Raw genomic sequence first — 14,555 nt, 5'->3', positions numbered from 1 at the left:
CCTAAACACCCTGCTTTTCTATTCAATACTCTAAGTTATGGAGCCCAAAATTCCATTTGCTTTGCTAAACGCACTATCCTACCATGTTCAAGGATCAGTGCACATGATTCCCAAGGTCCCTTGTTCCTCCGCACACTTTAGAATTGTAGCATTCAACCTATATTGCACCTCCCTATTCTGCCACTCCTCTGCATTAAATTCCATGGCCAGGACTTTACAGCCCCTCCTGCCCGGTGGGATATTACGGTCCCACTGCATATGCCACGGTGGGGGGGGATGGGGATGCATGCTGTGGCAGGGCCATAAAAACCTAACCCATCTGTGACTTGCCTGCCTATTCTGCCAGCCCATCTTTGTCCTACTGCTTGATTGGTATTATCCTCTGTGCCATCAGCAATGTTTGAAATTCTATATATTCCCATATGCAAGTTATTTATGTATATCAAAGAACAGTGATCCAAGCATGGATCCTAGGAACTCCACCATCTAGCGAATTGCAAAATGACCATTTAGTACAAATCGCTGTTTTGATTTGTCCTTGAGCCAATTTTGTACTGTAAAGAAAATTATCATTTTTCCCACTATTACTGGAGGGTTCTGTGTAAATGTTTGTGTGTGAATAAGTTAATGAGGTAGAAGACAGTCAGAATGCAATGTGTAAATCATCAGAGTAAAGTGTAACCCCAGCAGGCTATTTGAAATGGAGATGAGCAAAGTTAAAATGGGATACAAGTAAATACAATATGGATGGAAATTTACATGAGGAGATAAAGAATCTTTGCGTTCACTTGGTGAATTTCTAAAGAGAAACAAAAGGAAGGTTTAAAACTGGCAAAGATCATAAATTAACAAAACAATGATATTTAGTTCCCAAAAGTAGTGGCCAGAAAAATAACATGAAAGATTTTTATATCTTGGGAACAGTAACTTCCAAAGAAACATTAAGAGCAATGGGTTTAAAGACGAAAGAGAGAGAGCATGTTTAAGGAAAAATGGAGAGAGGCTATGTGTTATCCTGAAGAATGTGCTATACGCAGGTCAGAGATGTGAAGTAAGCAGCCTCCAGCCACCTTTAGAGAAGTGTTTGTTCCAGAAAGCAAGGTTTTGTACAAACCTTGGATTTTCATTGAGAGGGAGAGACAGAATCTCTACAGTGCAGAAGGAGGCCATTTGGTCCATCAAGCCTACACTGACAACTATCCCACCCAGGCCCTATCCACTTAATCCCTCGTATTTGCCTTGCTAATGCAGAGATTAGAAGGGTTTGGCGGCTGGAAGAGGGTGACAATGGCATGGAGGGAATGCAAAGGATGACATTTTAAAATCAAAGCATTTCTTTACTGGCCAGGGGTTTGTTAGAATAGTCATGTCTGGGGGTAATAAAAGCAGAAATGAGGGTTTCAGCAGCAGAACAGCTGTCACAGTTGTAATTGGTAAATAGGCCGTGTTAACATTGGTACAAATATGAGATTGGAAGTCCATCCGAGGTCAGATATGACACCCAGGTTGGAAACAGACTGGCTTAATGTCAGACTGTTGCCAAGGAGAGCGATGGAGGTGGAAGCTCAGGAATAGTGGTTTAGGGCGGGACCGAAAACAATGCCTTCAGTCTTCCCAATATTTAATTGGAGGAAATTTCTGCTGATCCAGTATTGGATGTTGAACAAGCAGTCTGGTCATTTCGCAATGGCTGAGAAGTCGAGACATTCGTCCAAAGAGGCGGCAGTGAGGTACAAAGAACAATACAGCACAGGAATAGGCCCTTCGGCCCTCCAAGCCCGTGCCGCTCCCTGGTCCAACTAGACCATTCTTTTGTATCCCTCCATTCCCACTCCGTTCATGTGGCTATCTAGATAAGTCTTAAACGTTCCCAGTGTGTCCGCCTCCACCACCTTGCCCGGTAGCGCATTCCAGGCCCCCACCACCCTCTGTGTAAAATATGTCCTTCTGATATCTGTGTTAAACCTCCCCCCCTTCACCTTGAACCTATGACCCCTCGTGAACGTCACCACCGACCTGGGGAAAAGCTTCCCACCGTTCACCCTATCTATGCCTTTCATAATTTTATACACCTCTATTAAGTCTCCCCTCATCCTCCGTCTTTCCAGGTAGAGCAGTGTATCATTCATCTACATCATAGAATCCCTACCGTGCAAAAGAGGCCATTCAGCCCATCGAGTCTGCACCGATTCTGACAGAGAATCCTATCCCTGTAACCCCACACATTTACCAGGGCTAACCTAGACATCTTGGGGCACTGAGGGGCAAATGTAGCATAGCCAATCCACCTAAGCTGCACATTGTTGGAGGAAACTGGAGGGCCTGAAAGGAACCCACACAGACACGGGGAGAACGTGCAAACTCCACACAGGCAGTGACCCTAGCTGGGAATCGAACCTGGGTCCCTGGAGCTCTGAAACAGCAGTGCTAACCACTGTGACACCGTGTGAAAATTAGTGCTGTGTTTTCAGATGGCGTCTCTTTGACAAGGTACCATATGGTAGGTTGTTGCATAAGGGTTAAATCTCATGGGATCCACGGTGAGGTAGCTAAATGGATACAAAATTGGCTTGATGACAGAATGTGGAGATGTCGGCATTGGACTGGGGCAAACACAGTAAGAAGTCTCACAACACCAGGTTAAAGTCCAACAAGTTTATTTGGTAGCACAAGCCACTAGCTTTCGGAGCACTGCTCCTTCATCAGGTAAGTCCTGATGAAGGAGACATTCTCTAGAGCATTCACACACACATCCCTGACCTCAACATCTATCTTGTCCTTCTCCTTGGTGAATACTGATACAAAGTACTCTTTAAGGATTTCACCCACTTCTTGTGGCTCCACGCATAACTTCCATCCATTGTCCTTTCTCTTGCTACCTTTTTGCTCCTAATATATGCATTAAAAGCCTTGGGATTCTCCCTGACCCTGTTTGCTAAAGACATCTCGTGGCCCCTTTTAGCCCCCTTAATTCCACATTTAAGTTCCTTCCTACTTTCACTGTACTCAAGGACTTTGTCAGTTTTTAGATGCCAAGACCTATCATATGCTTTTTTCCTTTTGACTAAGCTTACAAGATCTCTAAAGGTTGCCACTCAAGTGGATAGAGCTGTGAAGAAGGCCTATAGTGTGTTAGCTTTTATTAACAGGGGGTTGGAGTTTAAGAGCCGTGGGGTTATGCTGCAACTGTACAGGACCTTGGTGAGACCACATTTGGAATGTTGTGTGCAGTTCTGGTCACCTCACTATAAGAAGGATGTGGAAGCGCTGGAAAGAGTGCAGAGGAGATTTACCAGGATGCTGCCTGGTTTGGAGGGTAGGTCTTATGAGGAAAGGTTGAGGGAGCTAGGGCTGTTCTCTCTGGAGCGGAGGAGGCTGAGGGGAGACTTAATAGAGGTTTATAAAATGATGAAGGGGATAGATAGAGTGAACGTTCAAAGACTATTTCCTCGGGTGGATGGAGCTATTACAAGGGGGCATAACTATAGGGTTCATGGTGGGAGATATAGGAAGGATATCAGAGGTAGGTTCTTTACGCAGAGAATGGTTGGGGTGTGGAATGGACTGCCTGCAGTGATAGTGGAGTCAGACACTTTAGGAACATTTAAGCGGTTATTGGATAGGCACATGGAGCACATCAGGATGATAGGGAGTGGGATAGCTTGATCTTGGTTTCAGATAAAGCTCGGCACAACATCGTGGGCCGAAGGGCCTGTTCTGTGCTGTACTATTCTATGTTCTAATTTCCCTTGTCACCCATGGTTCCCGAATCCTGCCATTTCTTTCCTTCATTTTTGCAGGGACATGCCTGTCCTGCACTTCAATCAACTGGCCTTTAAAATCCTCCCACATGTCAGACGTGGATTTGCCCTCAAATAGCCGCTCCCAATCCACATTCCCCGGTTCCTATTTAATTTGGATGGAATTGGCCCTCGCCCAATTAAGCCCCTCACCCGAGGGCCACTCTTGTCCTTTATCCATGACTACCTGCAATCTTATGGAATTATGGTTGCTAAGCCAATAATGTTCCCCCACTGAAACATCGATCACCTGGCCCGGCTCATTCCCCAATACCAAGTCTAGTATGGCCCCCTCCCTGGTTGGATTGTCAACACCCTGTATCAAAAAGCTCTCCTGGACACATGAAACAAATTGCTCTCCATCTGAGCCCCTGGCAGTAAGGGAGTCCCACTCGGTATGGGGGAAGTTAAAGTCACCCATCACAACTACCCTGCTTTTAGATAGGTTTTAAGAATGGAATGAAATGAGAACCATTCCACCCAGTAGGATGACAGTGGAGAGGTATTGGAGGAGGATGGTGTGATCAACCTGTTATAGGCAGGGTTCAGAGTGTCACTTTGAGCAGGGAGTGATCTTATAAGCCTTTCTCCTGTAATTGTTTTACTGGTGCCTGATGAAGGTTCTGAGCATGTGCGAGCTTTGGAGGGTTTTTCAGTCTGTAGAGTGTGTTCTGTAAGCAAGACCTGTTTTACGAGTGCTCCTGTTTTCATAGTTATTACTGTTCAGTTGAATTACTATTATTGTTAAAGTTTATTTATTTATAAGAAGAAGATCATTCTTTAAAATCCACTACCTTATTTGTGGTCTCAAATGATCACATCTTATTGACGATGAGGAGAAAGCAGAAAGTGAAGAGAGAACAAAGTTTATCGAGGGTTAGCGTGGCAACACAAGGTTGCGTACAGTTAGTTGCTAGTTTACATCACAATTTTATTCAATGGAATTTCAAGTTAGCAGCACCATGGCTACATCCGGGGTGGTCGGTGAGTTTGATGAGAGAAGCAAGGATTAGGCTGAATACGTGGAGAGGTTGCAGCAGTTCTGTTTAGCAAATGGAATAGAAGATGAGACGAAACAGCACTCGATTGTCCTGAGTGTGTGTGGGGTGAAAACGTATAAGTTCATGAGGCCATGCCATGAAACCAGGGGAGATTTCAGATTTATTAGTATTAACCCTCCATTCTCTTCATTGCCCTTGGCCTGTTCTAGAATCATAGAAGAATCATAGAAACCCGACAGTGCAGAATGAGGCCATTTGGCCCATCGAGTCTATACCGACCACAATCACACCCAGGCCCTATCCCCATATTCCTACATATTTACCCGCTAATCCCTCTAACCTGCGCATCTCAGGACACTAAGGGGCAATTTAGCGTAACCAATCAACCTAACCCGTACATCTTTGGACTGTGGGAGGAAACCGGAGCACCCGGAGGAAACCCACGCAGACATGAGGAGAATGTGCAAACTCCAAACTGACAGTGACCCAAGCCGGGAATCGAACCCAAGTCCCTCGAGCTGTGAAGCAGCAGTGCTAACCACTGTGCTACTGTGCCGCCCAATGTTCTCATTGGTTGCCCATTTCCCACTCCCATTGGTTGTCCTTTGCCAATTGTCAGCCCACATTCCATAACCATTGGCCATGCCCTATTCCCATTGGCTGTCCATGCCCAGCTCCTATTGGCTGCCTATGCCCCATTCCCATTGCTGTCTGTGCCCTATTCCCACTGGCTCTGTGTTCTCCATTCCCATTGGCTGGTAGTACACCACTCCCATTGGCTGCCCATGCCCTGCTGCCATTGTCTGCTCATACTCCATTCCATTGGTTGCCCATGCCTCACTTCCATTGGCTGTTTCGGCCCCATTCCCATTGGCTGTCCATGCCCTGTTCCCATTGGCTGTTTGTACTCAATTACCATTAGTTGTCCATGCCCCATTCACATTGGCTGTCTGTGCTCCAATTTCCATTGGCTGTCCACGTCCAGCTCCTATTGGCTGCTCATGCCCCCGTTCCCATTAGCTGTCTGTGCTCCATTCCCATTGGCTGATTGTGCCTCGATCCCATTGTCTGCTTCTACCCCATTATGTGGAGACTACCATCGACACCGCAAACCGCCGGCTCCAAGGGGAGAGGATCTCCAAGAAGATCGCGCATATCGACACAGACATCAAGTTTCTACAACTGTGTCTACCCCATTCCCATTAGCTGCCCATGCTCGGCTCCCATTGGCTGTTTCTACTGCAACCCATTGGTTGTCCATGCCCCATTCCCATTGGCTCCTTTTAGTCCATTCCCATTGGCTGCCCATGTTTAGCTCCCATTGGCTGTTTGTACTCCATTCCCATTGGCTGCTCATGCCCCATTGCCATTGGCTGTCCGTGCTGCGCTCCCATTGGTTTCCGCGCCCCGGGGAAGATGGCGGCTGTGCAGTGCAGTCGGGCCGGGCCGCTGGAGCTTTTCCTCCGGGACCGCGGCTGGCTCCGGGTAGCGGCCGAGCTGCGAGCGGAGGGGCTGAAGCTGAGCAGCGAGGAGCCGGGGCCTGAGGCCTGGGCCGGTCTGTCCAATGGTTCCCCGCGGAGCCCCAGCCCCAGCCCGGTGCACATGAGCCCGGCGGGGCCTGGAGGCGGCAGCCCGGCCCGAGGCCTCCCGGCGCTGCTGCCTCCCGAGGCCGGCAGCCCGAGGCCGGGCCCGGCGCTGGCCGAGCGGCTCCGCACCGTCCGGGTGGTGAAGCAGGAGGCGGGCGGCCTGGGCATCAGCATCAAGGGCGGCCGCGAGAACCGCATGCCCATCCTCATCTCCAAGATCTTCCGCGGCCTGGCGGCCGAGCGCACCGGCGCGCTGTATGTGGGAGACGCCATCCTGGCGGTGAACGGAGCTGACCTGCGGGAGGCCACACACGACCAGGCGGTGCAGGCCCTGAAGAAAGCCGGCAGGGAGGTGACCCTGGAGGGTGAGCGGGGAGCGGGAGCCCGGGGGAGGGGGAGGCTGCCCGGCCTAACTCGGATTAGTTGGGCCTGAGGGCTGGGTAGAGCGCCAGGAAACCATGCTGATATACCGACCACTCGGCCCATCCAGCCTGCTGCACCATTCAACATGATCTTGAGTATCAATTCCATCCCCTCCCAAAGATCTGTCAAATCTTAAACGGAGCATCGACAGCCCCCGGGCAGAGATTTCAAAAGATTCATAACCCTCTGAGTGGAGTCATCTCTCCTCATCTCAGTCCGAAATGACCATCAGTCAGCCCCCATCCTGGGACTGCGCTCCCATGTTTTAGATTCCCAACCAATCTCAGAATCCACCCTATCAAGCCCCCTTCAGAATTTTGTATGTTTCAATGAGATTGCCTCTTCTAAACTCCTGAGGGCATGGACCCAATTTACTCCCTCTCTCATCACAAGACAACCCCCTCATTCCAGGGACCAATTTCGTGGACGTTTGCTGTACCATCTTGATTCAGATAGATCCTTCCTTCGATGTGGAGATGAAAGCTGCGGACTGCACTCCAGATGTGGCCTCGCCAAAATCAGTACAACTATAGCAAAATTTTATTCTTAAACTCCAATCCCTTTGCAACAAAGGACAGCATGCCATTTCCCTTTTTATTTCTTTAAGCCAGCACTTATTGCTCATTCCCTATTGCTCGTCAGAAAGAGGTGGTGAGCTACCTTCTTGAACCACTACAATCTCTGAGGTGTAGGTACATTCTCAGTGCTGTTAGGGAGGGAGTTCCAGGACTTTGACCCAGTGAAAGAACAGTGATATACTTAAGGGCAACACAATGACACAGTGGTTAGCACTGCAGCCTCAGTGCCAGGGACCCAGGTTCAATTCCAACCTTGATTAACTGTTTGGAGTCTGCGCATTCTCCCCGTGTCTGCGTGGGTTTCCTCCTGTTGCTCTGGTTTCCTCCCACACTCCAAAGATGTGTGGGTTAGGTTGATTGGCCATTCTAAATTGCCCCCTAGTATCAGGGGGATTAACAGGGTAGATAGGTTGGGTAATGGGGATAGGGTTTGGTGGGTCATGCGGGCTCGACGGGCTGAGTGGCTGCCTCCTGCGCTGTAGGGATTCTATACTTCAATATCAGAGAAGTCATGAATGGTGCTGAATGTTGTGCAGTCATCAGCAAACATCCCCACTTCTGACTTTATAATGGAAGGAATGTCATTGAGTTTTCCCCTGGTTCTCATTGATTCCAGTTTTGCTAGGGCTCCTTGATGCCACGCTCAATCAAAGGCAGTCACTCACATCACCATTGAAATTCAGCTCTTTTGTCCATGTTTGAACCAAGGCTGTAATGAGATCAGGAGCTGAGTGGCTCTGGTGGAAACTGACCATCAGTGAGCAGGTTATTGCTGAGTAAATGTTGCTTGATAGCACTGTTGATGACCCCTTCCATCATTTCACTGATCAAGAGTTCACTGGGGCAGTAATTGGCCAGGTTGCAATTCTGTTTCTTGTGTACAGGACATACCTGGGCGATTTTCCACATCGCTGGGTAGATGCCAGTGTTGTAGCTATACTGGGAAGCTTGGTTAGGTGAGCACAAGTCTTCAGCACTCCTGCCGAAATGTCATAGCGGCCCATATGCAGTGCCTTCAGCTGTTTCTTGGTATTGCATTGAAGACTGACATCTGTGATAATGGGGACCTTGGAGGAGGCCGAGATGGATCATCCATTCAGCACTTCTGGCTGAAGATTGTTGCAAATGCTTCAGCCTTATCTTTTGCACTGATGTGCTGGGCTCCTCCATCATTGAGGATGGGAATATTTATGGCTGCGCCACTTCCAGAGAGGTATTTAATTGTCCACAACCATTCACGACTGATGTGGCAGGACTGCAGAGCTTAGATCTGACCCACTTGATGCTTATTCGGCAAGATGTTGGAAAAAATTATAAGGGATAGGATTTATAGTTATTTGGAGAGTAATGAATTGATAGGTGATAGTCAGCATGGTTTTGTGGCAGGTAGGTCGTGCCTTACTAACCTTATTGAGTTTTTTGAGAAAGTGACCAAGGAGGTGGATGGGGGCAAGGCAGTGGACGTGGTATATATGGATTTTAGTAAGGCGTTTGATAAGGTTCACCATGGTAGGCTTCTGCAGAAAATGCAGATGTATGGGATTGGGGGTGATCTAGGAAATTGGATCAGGAATTGGCTAGCGGATAGGAAACAGAGGGTGGTGGTTGATAGTAAATATTCATCATGGAGTGCGGTTACAAGTGGTGTACCTCAGGGATCTGTTTTGGGGCCACTGCTGTTTGTAATATTTATTAATGATCTGGATGAGGGTATAGTTGGGTGGATTAGCAAATTTGCTGATGACACCAAAGTCGGTGGTGTGGTAGACAGTGAGGAAGGGTGTCGTAGTTTGCAGGAAGACTTAGACAGGTTGCAAAGTTGGGCCGAGAGGTGGCGGATGGAGTTTAATGCGGAGAAGTGTGAGGTAATTCACTTTGGTAGGAATAACAGATGTGTTGAGTATAGGGCTAACGGGAGGACTTTGAATAGTGTGGAGGAGCAGAGGGATCTAGGTGTATGTGTGCATAGATCCCTGAAAGTTGGGAATCAAGTAGATAAGGTTGTTAAGAAGGCATATGGTGTCTTGGCGTTTATTGGTAGGGGGATTGAATTTAGGAGTCGTAGCGTTATGTTGCAACTGTACACAACTCTGGTGCGGCCGCACTTGGAGTACTGTGTGCAGTTCTGGTCCCCACATTACAGGAAGGATGTGGAGGCTTTGGAGAGGGTGCAGAGGAGGTTTACCAGGATGTTGCCTGGTATGGAGGGGAGATCCTATGAGGAGAGGCTGAGGGATTTGGGATTGTTTTCGCTGGAAAGGCGGCGGCTAAGAGGGGATCTTATTGAAACATATAAGATGATTAGAGGTTTAGATAGGGTGGATAGTGATAGCCTTTTTCCTCTGATGGAGAAATCCAGCACGAGGGGGCATGGCTTTAAATTGAGGGGGGGTAGTTATAGAACCGATGTCAGGGGTAGGTTCTTTACCCAGAGGGTGGTGAGGGATTGGAATGCCCTGCCAGCATCAGTAGTAAATGCGCCTAGTTTGGGGGCGTTTAAGAGATCCGTAGATAGGTTCATGGACGAAAAGAAATTGGTTTAGGTTGGAGGGTCACAGTTTTTTTTTTAACTGGTCGGTGCAACATCGTGGGCCGAAGGGCCTGTTCTGCGCTGTAATGTTCTATGTTCTATGTTCTATTCTGTTTGGCATACAAGTAGTCTGTGTTGTGGCTTCATCAGGTTGACACCTCACTTTTCGGTATGCCTGGGGCTGCTCCTGGCATGCCCCCCTGCGCTCTGCATTAAACCAGGGTTGATCCATTGGCTTGGTGGTAATAGTAGAGTGGGGGATATGCCAGGCCATGAGGTCACAGATTGTGCTGGAGTACAATTCTGCTGATAGCCCACAGCGCCTCATGGATGCCCAGGAGGTTTCCTTGGAGTCCGTAGTCCATGTTGAGGACTCGCCAGCTCTGTACCACTAATTGCTTGCTGCACCTGCATTTCTGCAGTTAAAAACAGAATATGCATGTAAAACCCACTTTCTATGTTCCTTGTGCAAACACACACTAGTCTCTTTGAACATCAACACTTGCAAGTTCCTCGCCTTGTAAAATATACTCTACTTTCCTTGCCAACAAAGTGAATAACACTTCCCTATATTATACTCCAGCTGCCACTTTGCACCCCAACCACCCAACCTGTGTGTATCTCTGAAGCCTCATTGTGTCCTGCCCCCTAGCTTACTTTCTCACCCAGTCTTGTGTCATCAGCAAATATCGATACATTACTCTGCCTTTTCATCGAAGTCATTAATGTAGATTGGAGCCTCATCTAAATCTACCATGGGAACCCTTTGTTTTCTTCTTCCTTGTATACTTTTCTAGCTTCCCCTTAAATGCATCTAATCTATACATTTTAACCACTCCCTATTTAATGAGTTCCACATTCTCATCACTGTGGCTAAAGGATTTTTTTCTGAATCTCCTATTGGGATTTTTTTGTGGCTATCTTATGATAGCCTCCAGTATGCTGTTCCCTACAATAGGAAATAGTCTCTCTCTATCTGCTCAATCAAAACTTTTCAGAATTTTAAATATCTGTTATGTTATCCCTCGGCCTTTTTTTCAAAGGAAACTTGACCTAGCCTGTCAGCACTTCCTGATGTGTATACCTGTACATTTCCCGTTTCAACTGTGTACATCTTTGCATCTTCTCCAGTATGTAGTCAGTGTTTTGAGAAAGACGGTGGAAAATGTCAGTGAAATCAGAAGGCAATTTGTTGGAATGTTTGCTGAAATATGATAGTTTAGTCTGATTGTATAATCTTGTTTCCTTGAGCAGCTTCCTGCATCAACAGGATTTAGACATATTTAGACTGACCTAGATGCTGGGATCGTGTTTCATCTTTTGTGCCTTTAAATTCTCATTGGGGGCAGCCTGGCAGGCAATGCTCCTTGGGTGCAGGTCAGTGTGAAAGCTTTTGTTCATTTCCAATCTTGTGACCAGGTCCCTTGGTCAAACTATTATTGCTGAATTTTCGGCAGGGCAAACTTGGTTTTGAGGATTAAACAAAGTAGAGTGGCAGCCTTTTATTATTGACCCGTGCACTGGCGTTGCAATACTGAGGAATTCTGCCCAGCTCTGCATCGGATGTCACTATTCTTAGTGTGATGATATCACTTGCTGCTCAGGAATTAAAGATACAACAGCACCAGTATCAATCGCCATCATAATAGATTGTCCACTAAATTTCAGAACCACCCAGAATCTGAGAGATTCATCCTGCGTGGATAAGATGTTCTGTTGGAGCTCTTCATCATATTTCTGAACATTATATTCTTCACAGTTGTAAAATGCAGACTGACATCTCAAACAGTTGGCAGTTTCAAACTCCAAGTCTGTGTTCTAGCCTGGGAACTGTATTGTAAGAGAACAAGGATATTGTTATATATTTAAATAGTTGCATGATTGCTGTAAGAGCCAGTCACATGATTTCATGGTGATGTCATTAGTGTTGCACAGGCTGCTGTTTTAGTTTGTTTCTGTTCTGTGCAGAGAACATCTCTTTCAATAAATCTGTTGTGTTGCTTTGAATCTACATGTGCAAACCACATTTTTTTCCGTTTAAAACCCACAACGCCTAACATAGGTTACAAAAAAAATTGGTGACGATGGGATTTTATTTAATCGAGAACATCGAGAAAAGATCCTAAGTAGAAGAAAAAAACATTGTGGATCTTCACCCTTCGAATATTAGAAGGCTGGGGAAAAACAGCAGGGTTTAAAGTTTGATGTGCCAGTGCCGGAAGACCATTAAAGGAAAAAGCTCACTGGGTGGTTTTAAAAGACGGGGTTTTCCCAATCCAAGAAGATTAAGATTCCAGGCTGGTTCTGGTATATCTGAAAAGAAGGAATGCTTTGCTTATGGCTAAGGCCGTTTGGAAAAAAAAGATCAGGTCAATGATCTCCAGGGTAAAAAGAGAATACTGGGAAGACAGTTAAAAAGAATCTATACTGTGTAGTCTCGAGTCACTAGTGCCTGTAAGAGAAATGGCGAGTCAATTAGAATTCATGGGGCCTTTCGATGAAGAAAATGAATCATGAGGCTCCTATGCTGAGCTTTTTCCATATTTTATACAAGCGAATAAAATTGAAAATAAGTTGCTTGTACCAGCTTTTCTCAGTGCAATAGGAAATAAAACCTTCAATTTGCTCTGGAACTTGACTCATCCAGCAAAGCCAGGAACCAAAACTTACAATGACTTGTCAAAGATCCTTGAAGAGCATTACTCTGCAAAGCCAGACCATCACGGAACGGTTCAGGTTCCACCGAAGGAATCAAGTAGAAGGCAAATGCATTGCCCAGTTTGTGGCATCTTTTAAAAGGCTGGCACAACGTTATGAGTTTGGTGAGTCATTAGAAGATAATCTTTAAGATCTAGTTTGTGGTCTCTAAAATGAGCCTATCCAAAGAAGATTGCTTACTGAACATGCTTTGGCTTTGAAGACAGCAGTAGAAATTAGTGACGATGGAACTGGCTGCTACAGAGGCTTTGCAATTGGTGCAGGAATGAAGATCCACAAGTTGGGAATAGCCCATCAGAAGTCAAAACAGCAACGAGCATGTCACAGATGTGTCAAAATGGGCCCTTCAGTGAGTGAATGCTGGAGCAAGGATAGTCAATGCAAGAATTCTGGCAAAATGGGTCACATTGCAAAAGCTTGTTGAGCTAGACCAGCTTCCCCTGAGAAAAATATTCAGAAGAAGAATCTGGGTACCTTCAAGAAGAATAAAGAAAATTACAGCTCAGGAACAGGCCCTTCGGTCCTCCAAGCCTGCACCAACCATTCTGCCCGACTGCACTAAAACCCCCAATCCTTCCGGGGACCATATTCCTCTATTCCCATCCTATTCATGTATTTATCCAGATGCCCCTTAAAAGTCATTTTCGTATCTGCTTCCACTACCTCCCCCGGCAGCAAGTTCCAGGCACCCACCATCCTCTGTTTAAAAAAAAAACTTGCCTCGTGCATCTCCTTTAAACCTTGTCCCTCACACCTTAAACCTATGCCCCCTAGTAATTGACACTTCCACCTTGGGGGAAAGAGCTTCTGACTATCCACTCTGTCCATGCCTCTCCGCATAATCTTGTAGACTTCTGTCAGGTCGTCCTTCAACCTCTGTCGTTTCAGTGAGAACAAAGCAAGTTTCTCCAACCTCTCCTCATAGCTAATGCCCTCCATACCAGGCAACATCCTGGTAAATCATTTCTGTGCTCTCTCCAAAGCTTCCACATCTTTCTGGCAGTGTGGCGACCAGAATTGAACAATACAACATGACTTGCCAATTTTTAAACTCAATACCCCGGCCGATGAAGGCAGGCATGCCGTATGCCGCCTTGACTACCTTCTCCACCTGCATTGCCACTTTCAGTGACCTGTGTACCTGTACAAGTAAGAAAAAAATTACAACTGTGAAGAAGGCAATGGTCAGAAATATGAAGAGCTCCAACAGAACATCTTATCCACACACAGTGAATATCTCAGATTCTGGGGGATTCTGAAATTAAGTGGACAATCTATCAGGAGGGTCGTTGACACTGGTGCTGCTGTATTTTTAATTCCTGAGACAACATGTCGTCAAAAGCTGGAGCATCTTCCTTTTTCCCGATTTTCCTTTTAATTCCATTCTTTATATTTTGACCAAATCATCTGGACCTACCACTCATCTTTGTTCAGTTGTATGCTTTTTCCTTGCATTTTATGCTTTCCATAATTAACCCAAGATGGTGGGTCTTTCCCTTAGAATTTTTCTTTGTTGTAGTAATATTCTTCTGAGTATTCTGAAATATCCCCATAAATGTCTGTCACTGCTTCTCTATTGATGTATCCTCTTGCCTAGTGGCCCAGTTTACGACAGTTAGCTCAGCTTTCATGCCTGCATAGTTCCCTGTGTCTCTGGATGACCAGTCTGTTGACAATACCACCCTGGCACCCCTCCCTGTGTACTGAAGACTTGTGCTCCAGGGCTTGCCACGCCCCCTAGCTAAGCTCCAAGTACAGCTCCAATACTGGCATTTACCTGGCAATGTGGCAAATTGCCCACGTGTTCTGTACTCAGAAAACAGGATAAATACAACTGTCAATTACAGTTCCATCAGTCTATTACTGATTATCAGTAAAGTGATGGTTATCAACAGTACACTTGCTTAGCAATAACCTGC

The 14,555-nt window shown here is 46.4% G+C and overlaps 1 protein-coding gene across 1 annotated transcript in view; it reads left to right on the top strand.

Annotated features, from left to right (window-relative positions):
• Positions 1–6,215: 6,215 nt before the first annotated feature.
• The window catches only part of LOC144489285 (beta-2-syntrophin-like), a 42,158-nt gene continuing 33,818 nt past the window's right edge, over positions 6,216–14,555 (top strand). Inside the window, exon 1 of the mRNA XM_078207151.1 lies at positions 6,216–6,752. Within this exon, the coding sequence (XP_078063277.1) occupies positions 6,218–6,752 (535 nt within the window). The 5' untranslated portion in view covers positions 6,216–6,217. The remainder of the gene's footprint in view (positions 6,753–14,555) is intronic.

Source organism: Mustelus asterias, unplaced genomic scaffold (assembly GCF_964213995.1).
Source record: "Mustelus asterias unplaced genomic scaffold, sMusAst1.hap1.1 HAP1_SCAFFOLD_2092, whole genome shotgun sequence".
Lineage (NCBI taxonomy): Eukaryota > Metazoa > Chordata > Chondrichthyes > Carcharhiniformes > Triakidae > Mustelus > Mustelus asterias.
Note: the sequence above shows the minus strand (reverse complement) of the source record. Positions and strands in the feature narration are given on the sequence as shown.